The 12,991-nt window shown below is 40.4% G+C and overlaps 1 protein-coding gene across 1 annotated transcript in view; it reads right to left on the bottom strand.

Moving 5' to 3' along the window:
• The window catches only part of HYDIN (HYDIN axonemal central pair apparatus protein), a 414,007-nt gene continuing 401,016 nt past the window's right edge, over positions 1-12,991 (bottom strand). The window contains 8 exon segments of the mRNA XM_074285934.1: positions 1-986; positions 2,001-2,225; positions 2,764-2,994; positions 5,237-5,387; positions 6,949-7,112; positions 7,368-7,580; positions 10,139-10,358; positions 11,755-12,032. Coding sequence (XP_074142035.1) covers positions 504-986; positions 2,001-2,225; positions 2,764-2,994; positions 5,237-5,387; positions 6,949-7,112; positions 7,368-7,580; positions 10,139-10,358; positions 11,755-12,032 — 1,965 coding nt within the window. The 3' untranslated portion in view covers positions 1-503.

Below are 12,991 nucleotides of genomic sequence, written 5' to 3'. Positions count from 1 at the left end.
TTTTCTTAATAATTGAGATCTTTATTGGATAGTTGGATTTGGTGGGGAGAGGAAATTTTCAGAAATCTATAAAAAAGTCTTTAATTAATAAATAACCAAATCATTTAAAATTAAAAAAAAACCCCACAAAATAGACCTTTATATGACTGTGAGTATATACTATATTTGATATGGGCTGATGTACCCCCCAAATGAGATTATGATATGTTCATTTATACTTCCTAACTTCTATTATTCTGTGTGAGGAAAAACCTTACAGGGATAATCTATAAATCCCTGGTGAATTTGGTCAACAACTGATGAGTTTTAAGAGGGCTTTATTTCCCCCCGATTTTCTTACCTGACAAGAGCCCGGGGCTTTAGGAAGAAGTGACTATGTGGAGGATGGACTTTAGGGAGGGAGTGGTCTAAGAAATCTTGACTATAGAGTTTAGAAAATACTTATGATTCCAAAAGGAAAAGGGTTTTAGTTAAGTTTACAAGCAATTGACTCCTGATTAATTCTATGGGGTGATCCCTTTCAGATAATAGATCCATTTGATTCCTGCTTCATTGCCAGTGCCACCAAGGCAGGAAACAATGAGCTTTGAGGTGATGGGGGTTTTGTGGCCTGAAGTGTTGCCTTCAAAGGAGATGGTGATGTTGTTGATTTTCTTAGAGCGCACGGTATCAACGGCTTTGACAGAGAAGGATGGGCTCTCCACAATGATGGAATAGGTCATCTGGTGGTAGAATACATTTTTGAAGGGGATGACTGTGCTGGAACCTGCTTTGATTTGGATGGGCCCCTGAGGTTTGGGGTACTGAGCCAGTCCAATGAGTGGGATAACGTACTCCCCTCCTATGGGAGAGGAGACATAGAGGTTGCCTCTCATTTCACCGAGCTGGCTGGGCTCAAAGTTGACTTCCACACTGACTTCAGTTCCTCCTTGGCCACCTGGGGCTGCATAGACAATCTTCTCCACATGGAAATCTTGGTTGTCAGTCTGAAATGGGAGTGTGTAGAAGACCCAGAATCAGAGAGAAAGTCTTGGCAAATGTGTAGGTTGAAAAATAATACACTAAGATGGGGAGGGCATATCCATTCTCAGAGATCCCTCACTGAGTTGATTCAAGAGAACACGTTTTGATGCTACTATCCCAAAACTACTCAAGAGTTGATTCCTCTTAGAGATCCAGTGCGCATTTGTCTATAGAGTAAATTAATCTTTCCATTGTTCGTGGGATGGTGAAAAGAAGTAGGGGTGAACTACCTTGTGACTTGGTATCATCTGAATTTGTTCTATATTTGCTTTTGGTGGATTTTGTTTCAAACCATATGAATTTTAAATGTGACAAGTCTCCAGGATGGCCTAATTTCAAAATGTGACAGAGTTGAGATATCAAATATGTGGCCAACTTCATAGCCACACAACCCTAATTAATTTCACAGCCCTAACTCCAAATCAGATTAAAATGGAAATATTTAAAAAATAAATAAAATTTCAATAAAACAGTCTCAACATGTGGTTCTCTAAATCAGTCTGTAGCTTGCAGGGATTCCTTCTGTAGAGATTAATGGCCCTAATTTTTATAAGAGTTTGACCCTTCTGGCCTAGAAGAAAGGGAAAAGGAAGCTGGTGATGGAGATTTCCCATTGGTTGTCTGCTTTTATTTTTTATTCTGACTGGGTAGCAATTTAAATTTTATTTATCTTTACTCATTACTTTTATTTTTACTTATCCAGAAATGGCTATAACACCTGGTCTCAGTCAATAAAGTTTACTCTCTAGGCAGTGAACTTGAATCTGTTATGACTAATAATAACCACTAAAAACTGGTAGATCTAGATGAATTGTGGGTTGTTTGTGGAGAGGTGGATCTGGCTCATGGCATTTTTTCCACCAGATCAGTCTTAAGTGAGCATGGTAGAGTTTTAGCTTCCTCGGGCTTCTATATTCTCCATAGTGTATTTTTTGGAGCCTGAGCTTTGGCCCCAAGAAGATAGGCCAGTCACTCACCTTACATGCATATTCTGTCTTCTGACGGGTGTAGTTAATGAACTTAGCATTCAGGGCCTGGCTGCTCCCCAGGGGAACCTGGAAGTAGACTGGCTTCTCAGGCCGGCCTGGCAGGGCCTTAAGATTGAGTTCATATTGGTAGGTGCCCAGATCGCTCTGGTGCAGATTCAGTCGCCCAACAGTCTCCCCGGCTTTCAGAGGTTGAAAGTCAAATGATATCGTACCCTGAAGGAGAAGAAGTTCTGGTTAAGCAGAACATAGGATTGAAAAAACTCCCAAGGCCCATGAAGATATGATTTTATTCAATTTGTTCCTTGGGATTGACTTACAGACTCAATGACTTAGTCCTTTCCCCCCCCTCCCCCAAGCTAAGGTATCTTAGGCTTCTGTATCCATGACCTCTTCATCTTATAAAATGCTTCTGCCTTTTTTTTATTCTGCTGAGGACCTGAGTTAGGGACTTAGCAATTTAGATACTACTGGACAAATAGTTCATTCCATGTGTATTTTAAATTTAAGACACCAAACCTTGCTTGATGGAAGCTTTGCTTATTCCTGGAATATCACCAATAGTTGATACTAAAAAAACAGACTTCCCCCCCAAAATGGTCAAAACCTCATCTCCTGTCCATTTTTACTCTCAGAAAATGAACCCACTGTTATTTGAATTATTCCAGACTGTAACTAGTTAGGGAATGATAATGTCTCATACAAAAAGCCCAGACACTGACAGTCCTGGATCAGATGCGATCATGCTCCGTACCTCCGAATTGGCTTGCACCACAAACTGGGAGGGGATGCTGATATCAGGCACGCGGCAGTCTGTGGTGAAGAAAACAGAATAAGGCAGAGGATTCTCCACCTTGATGGAGGCCGAGGTGCTCTGCCGAACAAAGGTAGTCATGTCGATTGTCTTAATGATCCCAGCCGAGAGGACTTTGAAAGACACCAAGTAGAACAGGTACTCGCCAGTTACCTCATTGCGGAAGATCACCTGTGGTCCAGAGACAGAGCAGGAAAGTGAGTGAGAAGGCCTGAAAGGATTAAGATCATAGCTATCGTCCCCTTTTCTTGGGTGTCAGATGCCAAAGGGAGGAAAAATCCAAATGAAGAGATGGGAAGAATAGAGAGAATGCCCATGCTAAAAGCAATCGTCAGAGGCTATACCTTGGTCCTGCTCTGACAAGGCTTTTTCTTCTTCTTTTTTTCAAAAGTAAATGCATTTAATAATTAAATGTAGATATAAAAGTTGCAAAGGAACATCTTCCCTATTAAACCTAGGGCAAACTCTCCCACTAATACAAAATCAGTGGAAGAAGGGGCAGACTTTAAGAATCAAACATAAAGACTATTTGTACATACATACATAAATACATATATATGTGAGTGTATGTATACAGACATACAGATTGAGTCAGTTAATAAAAAACATTAAAGTGACTACTATGTGCCAAGTCCATTCAATTTCTAGTTTTTTGCCACTACAAAAAGGGCGGCTACAAACATTTTTGCACATGTGGGTCCTTTTCCTTTTTTTTTTTAATGACACACAGCTGGATTAAAGAGTATGCAGTTTTATAGCCCGTTGGATATAGTTTCAAATTGTTCTCCAGAATGGTTCAATCACTTCACAACTCCACCAACAATGTATTAATGTTCCAGTTTTCCTACATCTTCCCCCCAATATTTATCATTAGTTTTCCTGTCATTTTAGCTAAATTGAGAGATGTGAAGTGGCACCTCACTCAATAACGAGTTAGAATATTTTTTCATATGACTAGAAATGGCTTTAATTTCTTCATCTGAAAACTGATTGTTCTTATCCTTTGACCACTTATCAATCTGGGAATGATTTTTGTATTCTTATAAATTTGAGTGAATTCTGTATGTATTTTACAAATGAGGTATTTATCAGTAATTCCTCCTCTCACCCCTAGCTTTCTTCTTTTAATTTTGGCTAAATTGGTTTCATTTGTATTAAACCTTTTAAATTTAACACAATAAAAATTATGTCCATTTTTGAATTTCATAGTGTTCACTAGTATTTCTTCGGCTATAAATTCCTCTCTTCACCACAGATCTGACAGGTAGACCATCCCTTGTTCTTCATTTCAACCTTATCTGGATATACATATTAAATGTTGGTCAATAAATAATTTCTGCCATACTATTTTCCAGTTTTACCAGCAATTTTTTTTTGTCAAATAGTGAGTTTTTATCCCAGAGGCAGGCGTCTTTGGGTTTATCAAACTATAGTCATTGACTATTGTGTCTTGTGAACCTAACTTGACCCACTACTTATTTCTTAGCCAGTACCAAATGGTTTTGATGATTACTGCTTTATAACATAGTTTTAGGGCTAATACAGCTAAGTCAACTTCCTTTGCATTTTAAAATTAATTCCCTTGAAATTTTTGAACTTTTATCCTTCCAGATGAATTTTGTTATTATTTTTCTAGCTCTATAAAGTAATTTCTTGGCAATTTGATTGATATGCCACTAAATTGATTAATTTAGATAGAATTGTCATTTTTATTATATTAGCTCGGCCTACCCATGAAGACTTGATATTCTTCCAATTGCTTAGCTCTAACTTGATTTGTCTGAAAATAATTTTGGGCTTTGTTTTGGCAGGTAGACTCCCAAATGCTTTATATTATCTACAATTATTTTAAATGGGACTTCTCTCTATCTTTTGCTATTGGATTTTGTTGGTAACATATAGAAATGCTCATGATTTATGTGGGTTTAATATATGTTATATATGTTATACAATTTTGTTAAAGTTGCTAAATTGATTCTAGTAATTTTTTAGTTGATTCTCTAAGTATACTATCATGTCATCTGCAGAGTGATAAATTTGTTTCTTCATTACTTACTCTAATTCATTAGGGAGACTGGTCTATAATTTTCTTTCTCTATTTTGACCCTTTCTGATTTAGGCATCAGCATCATATCTGTGTCATAAAAGGAATTTGATAAGACTCCTTCTTCCTCTATTTTTTCCAAATAGTTTATATAGTATTGGAATTGCCCATCTCCCTTTTGTTTATACGGACCTATATATATCATCTCTATCTCTATGAAAGTTATTAATAAAAGCGGGCTCCATTTTGAATACCTTGCTAATCTGTGGGGATGGCCAGTGTTGAGCCCCATCGACAGACAGACTCTGGCTGTAGGAGGGGGAGACAGCCAGTGACCAGAGCCCCAGACAGTGCTGGTGTTCTGCCTACCTTTGCCGAGAATATCCCTTCTTTGTAGGAAAAGAAGTTCAACTTGTAGTCTCTCTTGGATCCTGCCAGGACGTCGATGTAATCAAGGCCTTTTATTGTCATACTCAGGTCCTGCTTCTCTGGCTTAATCATGTCCACTATGACACGGAATCTAGGAAGTGGGGAACAAAATGGAGACTGAGCTGGGGTTTGTTGGAGATCAAGGGAGCGGACCTTGGAAGCATCTGGCTTGACCCCCCATTCTACATGTAAGGGAAGACCACAAAGGAGAGGGGTAAAAAGCCCTTGTACCCAAGAAAAAAACTAAGGGCCCGAGAGGTTAGCTTCTGGGGTCCCTTCAGCAGCCAGGAACAAGGCACACATTTGAACTCAGTCCCCCTGACTCCAAATTTGGCCGTCTTCCTATCACACGACATTCTCCTCCTAGGCTGCTGGAGAGTGGGACAGAAAGGTGCTGACCCCCTTTGTTCTTGCTGTTGGGTCAGGTCTGACTCTTCATGACTCCTGGGGGGATATTCTGGGCAAAGACTCTGGAGTGGCTGGCCATTTCCTTCTTTAGCTCACATCACTAATGAGGGAACAGAGGCAGACAGCGCTAAGTGCCTTCCCCAGCTAGGAAATGGTTCCCAGGCTGGGCCTGGCAGTCCACTTAGTGGCCTGAGCAACTGCCAGGGGTGAGAACATACGTTGGAAGGGCCGCAGAAGGAGGTCAGAGATCCTTGGGGAAGACCCGCCACTTTCTATCCGTGACAGGGCTCATGACCCGTGACGTTCCCTTATCTGGCTGACCTTGCTTTACATCATTTCACTTTTTTTCCTTGCTCTTTGTTCACTGTCATTTTTAGAGCCATTTAGAAAGCCGTTGCATTAAATACATTAACCTGCTGTTATGTATTCAGACATTCTCTGTATAACATAAATAAATAAACAAAGCAGCAATTTTTATTTTTGTACAGGTAGGTCTATTTCTTTTTAATAACCATATTCAAGAAGTCCCAACAGTGGAAACTGTTGGTTAAAGGGGGTGATTGTGTTTTGCCTTTTCTTGTATACTCCTAGACTATTCTTCAAAAAGTCCTGCCGGCAGCATAATCAAATGCCTGTTTCCTTGCAGCTGCCAAGATTGGATTTTATCATTTTGGGGCTATTTTCCCCTTCTCCCAATTTCATGGGCATAAAGTTGTATTTTAATGTCTTGCTGAGAACACCTCTGATTACAAGAGAGGGATCTGGGTGGTATGGTGAATAGAGTGTGGGGGTCAGGGGTCAGTAAGACCTGAATATTAATTCAGCCTCAGACTCCAGCTATGTGATCACTTCACCACTGCCTGCCTTAGTTTTCTCTTCTGTAAAATGGACATAAACTTTTACTATGTAAAAGTGCTTTGCTTCCTAGGATTATTGTGAGGACAAAATGAGATATTTATAAAGCACTTGCAAACCTTAAAGTGCTATATAAATGTTTGTTATTATTATAATCTGACTGACTTTTCTTGTGTTTATTAAAAATTTGTATTTCTTCCTCCCCAAACTATAGCCTTTTCAGGTAATTGTGTGTGTGTGTGTGTGTGTACGTATTTAACTTGCAGTCATCCCCTCTGCTTGTATGGCTGACATGCTGACCACGGGCTCTGCTTTCTGGATTCCGATGGACAGGAGAACCTTGCTAGGCCATCTGAGAAACACCCCCCACCCTCTCCCCATCACCTCACCTCTGCACCTTGTTCAGCCAGTTTTCCACAGGCAATAGCTCAACATAGGGTGTTTTGCATGGCACCTCCCGGTAGATATTGGCTACTGCTTTGGGAGCTTCAGCAGTCCCTTGAAGAATATACAGCCAGCCTGTCCCATCAGGGAGCGGGAAGAAGACTGAACCCTGAGAAGAAGCAGCAATATTATTTGATATAAACTCAAAGCCCCTCTATTAGTAACCAGTAGAAAGAACTTTTTGGGAAGCTTTAACAGAGCTAGGATTCCCCTAGTCCTAGAAACACTAGAGAACCCAATAACAGAGAACCTAGTCACTGCTACAAAATTTTCTTGCTGTTATTGGAGAAGGGTAAAACCCCCCAAAAAAGGAATTAATTGACCTACTGGGGATAGTGGGGTGCAGATGCACAAGACCACGTACCATATGCTTCCGACTATCGGCATTCATGGTGAGGGGCCTGTAAGTGATCTCATAGGGCCTGTTTTGCTGATGGGCTTCCAGGACGAGAAACTCTGGTCCTTCCCAGTGCTCTCCTTCAAAGATGGGATGCAGATACCAGGTATGATTGGTGCGATTAGACAGCATAATGGTCTGGGTTTGTTTGGAGCGCACTTGACAGCTAAAGTTCACCGTCTGGAACAAGGAGGACCCCAAGTTAGCCTCAGTGGGAAGTCCTCTGCCTTATGTCAGGTGCTGGGCATGTGAGGGAGGTGAGCACCCCGTTATGGAATGGGGATCCCGTAGAAAGTGCTAACTAAACTTCACAATGCAAGCAGCAGGTCTCTCAGTTGCCACAAGTTCTGCTTGGGCACCAGTAGGCCAGTTGGATGGATTCCAAGGAAGAAGTAATGCTTTATGGTATAAATGGGTCAGGGACTTTCCAATTTATTGATCACAATTTTTGCACTGAGTCATGGGAAGAACCCTCATCTGGGAATCAGAAAGCTTGGCTGATACTCTGTAGCTGGTTGGTCTAGGGCATACCCTCTGTAACTTCTCTGTGCCTCAGTTTTCTTATCTGTAAAATGGAGGTAAAATACTTCCATATCCTCTAGAGTTCAGAAATGGGAGGAAAATGTCTAAATTCATTTAAAGAAATGAGAATTTTTTTCTTATTTTATGAAAATTTTATGAAAATTTATGAAAATTCTACCAATCATTCTGGAAAATGAAAAATACCCTTCAGATTTTCTGGTCTAGTGTATATTTTTTCTTTGGGATTTAAGGAAACAATAGTATTTTTGATATAGTTTTCTCATTTTTTAGAAGGGAAATAAACAGAGTCCTTTGGATGGTATTTCATTCTCTTGGCCTGAAGGAAGTAAAAAGATGAAGTGGGAGACCTGTATGATCTTTCAAACAGTTTTTCATATTCTTTACTTTGTCTAATCTCTCCCTGATCTTCTTTAGTTTTTCCTTGATGTCAAAATGTGTGGAACAATTTCTCCCCGTAGTTTTCTTTGTAATCTTGTGAGTTTGTTGAGAGAGAAATCACTGGGAAATGTTGGCTGGCGCATCCTAACTCCCTCTCTGCAAAGCCTTCCTGGAACTCAGGTTCAAGCTGCTTGTGTGTATGAATCAGAATTCTACTTTTGCTCCATTTGCCCTTAGTGCTTTGGGGTGCTCATGAGATGAAATCCTTACAAGGGTCTGCCACTGAAGTGAAAAACTATTTCAATGTAAAATATATTTATAATTGCCATCAGCAGATCTCCAAGCAATGCAAAGAAATACAAAATAACGCTACCTTTTTCATTTTCTTGGCTTTAGAAAATAGCTATTTTTCACAAGAATGCATTATTTATGGTAACATGTAATGAGTTTATTACTGTTATTTAAATGAATTAAATAATGCAACTTTATGTTTTAATTTCTCGAATGGTAAGTATTGATAGATATAACTGAAATAATCAGATTGATTCTGCCTCTTTTTAAAAACTGATCCTATTTAAAAGTTAACTAAATTAGTCCTGTAACTATTAGGTCATGATTCTTTTATCTCTGAACTTAGTTTAGAAATTCAACTGCTTTGTAATAAGTTAACTTTAGAAATCTAGTTCTTTTGTTAATCACTGTTCTATTTTTGTGTCAAGGAAATCTGTCACCCTCGAAGGAGGTAGGTGGACACAAGGGATTTTGGTCCAGGATCTTTGCTACCAAGTTGTCCTTCAAGGATATCTGGTTTGCTATCCAAAGATGTCTGGTCCACTCTCTTTAACCTTGTAGCTGGATTCAATCAGCACTTCTTAGTCCTAGCAGGGAAGGAGAGGGTTCTTGCTAGCCTCTCCTTCCCAATTTCCAACCAATCAGGTCATCCTCACTTCCATAATACTGTCTACCTTGTATTGTCTTCCCAACCTATCAAACTCTGAAACTCTCCAGAATCATAAGGTGGCGTATTTGGTCATTGAGAGAAACCATTAATCCAACTTACTGGTTACTGTTAGCCTAACTAATAAATTGATCATGCTCCTGAGGACCATTTTCTGATGTGCCATAATTCACATAAACAAAATCTCTTTGGGGTCCTCAATAATTTTTATGAGTGTAGAGCAGTCTTGAGACCAAAAAGTTTGACAAATGATGGTCTACCCATTTTGATCTTATTAGATTACAGGCTATTTGAGAGCATTTTCCTGTATAAGTTGCTAAGACTACAGCTATTTCTGTATCTGTATGTGTATTCATACACGCTTCAACATTTCAAGCATCTGTGACTTCTTCATGGTACATGCTGTGCTCCACAGCTTGGCGTGGCTGGCAATCTCTCTGTGACTTAGCAGAGGGCCTTTGGTGGTGCCTGGAGCCAGTCGTTTATTAATCTATCTTAACTCCACTGGTTTTCCAGGGACAGGCAATCCTGCCTATCCCAAATTCTATTGGGGGAACTCCGTTCCAGTGGTGGGCACTGGAAGGCCTGTAACCCCAGTACTTCTCTTGTGTGTGTGGTGGTGTTTGGCAGCTCTCCTGCTCAGCCAGGGTCACCTGTGGGCTACCTAGACTACCAGAAATAGGTGACAATTAGCAGCAGACAAGCACATGGGCCTCTTAACTGGGTAATCTGTGAATCAGGTTTCAAGTAATGCGCCAGTTAGAGCATCACACTACTGCGCTGAGGACATGAAGCGCTCTGCTGTATTCATTACGCTGTTCAGTCTGGGCTTTTCTGTTTGTGGTTGGGAAAGACTTACCTCTTTTATTCCGGACACACTCACACAGACTCCAGACAAGGTGAGCAGGAGAGGTTTGCTCCCCTGGATGGTGCAGGGCAGGTTTTTGTAGAGGCTCTCCTTGCCCAGCTCTGTAGGCCGATAGGTCACTTCAAAAGCCACCTCCATCCCAGGGGTGATGTAGCCTTTGGTTGGGGTAATGGAGAAATTAGGTGCAAATTTCTTAAAATCCCACTGGAATCTTTTCAGACAAAGAAAAAAAGAGAATTGTAAAGGTATACCCACTGTCTATTAAATCCAGTGGTCCACGTCCTACAGGGAACCTTCTGGGGTTCTCCTGCATCTTAGTGTCTTCTCTCTGAAATTAGCCCCGATTTATTTTGTTATTATTAAATTTTTAATAATATATTTGTTATTTAATTTTAATTAAATTTAATTAATTAATTAAATAGATTTTAATAAATTATTAAATAATAAGAAGCTATTAAAGATGCTAATGTTAAGAAGCTGCATAATGTGGGATCATGCTCCTTTCACAGAGCTAAGTCACGGCCAGGAGGGATCCAATTTTTCAGCTGAGTCTCATTCCTCCTCCTGACTCTGGATAATAAACTTGAAGGAGACAGATAAGAATGATGGAGGAAGTCCTGGCTGCTGGTCCCATCTATTCCCCTAACATACTGTGAGTCAATGAGGAAATCCCATTCCCCTTTGGGACTTCTATTTTCTCATCTATTCAGTAAAAGGATTGGACTAGACATTTCTCAGCTTCCTCCTAACAAAGCAGAGAGTTATTGAGGATTTCTATTGTCACCAGAAATAAGAATATATGTATAATATAAATATAGCAATATTTATATTTTATATTATAATTTATAATATTTATATTAACAAAATATAATAAGTAAATATAACTATAAAACTCCTGCTAATGGCTTGTATCAATCATCTCCCCTATTGCAACTCTTCTTTATGCAGAGCAATCCATTCAATCAGATATTTCTATCTAGTTTATGCTGGACTCTGCAGGTAAAAGTACAAGGACACAGTATACATCCACATCCTTGTAGTGTTTGTGTGTGTGTATGTGTATAGTTCTGGCTACATAAATACCAAGCACCCTTCTCGGGAAGCTGAACTGAGAGGGAGTAAATGGAAGGAACGTGATGATTAATTAGAGTGTGATGCTCCTGGCTCATGCTTCCCATTCCAGGAGGTGAGAGTCCCTCCAAACACTCATGGGGTAAGCTGGGAAACAGCCTGACTTCCTGGATGGTCACTGCCTTTCATCCACCCTCTCAAGAGTCTGGTTCTCAGCTAGGAACCACAAGTCTGTGGCAGTCCAATGACCCATAGGAGGACATATTTCTCTGTATGTCCAAATGACCATATAGACACCAGGTCAGGTGCGTGGTCAGTGTTTGTAGACTGACTGACAAATAGGAGAGACTTGATAGGATGTGAGAGAAGCAGAGCTGCTGCTGGCACATAACAGTAAGGGGTGGGGGTGCCCATGGGAAATTCAGGTCTCTTACTACCCTGATGGGGGGATGAGGATGACTGCTCCTGGAGCAGTGACATTTTCCCAGACAAAGTCGGGAGGCTGCTGAGGTACAGCCTGGCTGCATAGCCCCTACCTGGCTCCAATGTCCCCAGTGTTCATCATGAGGAGCCGACGCGTCGCGTGAGACTGATAGACCACAGCCCCAAAGGGGATGTGTTCTGGGTCCAGAGTGATCTCCAGGGCTTGGCAGCAGCCATTGATGAGAAACAGGGGACGCAGGCACCCCGAGTAATCCAGGTTTACTTCCTCATTAAACTGGGGGACGCGTTTATGGGGGGAGAAGATAATATCCACTTTAGAGGTTTCTTGGGGCTTCAGGGTAATGTTGTAACAAGGTGTCACAGTCAAAACCTGAATGGGCAGAAAGACAAAGATTAGAGCAGGTGGCCGGCAAGCTCTATGTTAACTGTCTTAGTGGGCTGATGGTTTGTCCACAATGGGTCCTGACCCTCTTGGGGTTATCACATCTCATCCATAAAGTCTAGGTTTATAAAATCATAGGGCATGAGGTGGAAGGGGCCATAGTTAAAATTTCCTCGTACAGATGGGGAAACTGGGACTTAAGAGATGTCACCCATCTTCCCTAAAGTTGTACACGACCTAGATGTATATTTGCTAATACCTTGTGGTGGGCCTTGCAAAAAGCATTGGTGTAGGAGTTGGGGGAGGCCTAGCTAACAAGTGTACTGTTTCCTTATCTATGAAATTATGGGGTGCACTAGGAACTATCATCCTAAATCACCCAGATTAATTTTTTTCACCTAACCCATCTTATTAGACAAAGTTTTTTATTTCCTTAAAAATTTTTTAGCTGAAAGTGAAGTGAGTAGAACCAGGAGCACAATGTACACAACAACAGAAAGACTATCTGATGATCAATTCTAATAGACGTGTCTCTCTTCAACAATGAGATGATTCAAACTAGTTCCAATTGTTCAGTGATGAAGAGAGTCATCTACACCCAGAGAGAGAATCACGGAAACTGAGTGTGGAACATAACATCACATTCTCACTCTCTTTGTTGTTGTTTGCTTGCATTTTGTTTTCTTTCTCATTTTTTTCCTTTTTGATCTGATTTTTCTTGTGCAGCAAGATAAATGTGGAAATATGTAGAGAAGAATTGTATAGAAAGATTACTTGCTGTCTAGAGGAGGGGATGGGGGAAGGGAGGGAGAAAAACTTGGAACATAGGATTTTGCAAGGATGAATGTTGAAAATCTCTATGCATATGTTTTGAAAACAAAAAAGCGTTAATAAAAAAATTTAGCAGAGAAGAATGCTTTACAATAGCTCTTATTTCCCCACAGCCT

This window comes from Sminthopsis crassicaudata, chromosome 2, assembly GCF_048593235.1.
Source record: "Sminthopsis crassicaudata isolate SCR6 chromosome 2, ASM4859323v1, whole genome shotgun sequence".
NCBI classification, from domain to species: domain Eukaryota; kingdom Metazoa; phylum Chordata; class Mammalia; order Dasyuromorphia; family Dasyuridae; genus Sminthopsis; species Sminthopsis crassicaudata.
The sequence above is the reverse complement of the archived record's forward strand: the minus strand, read 5'-3'. Positions and strand labels throughout refer to the sequence as shown.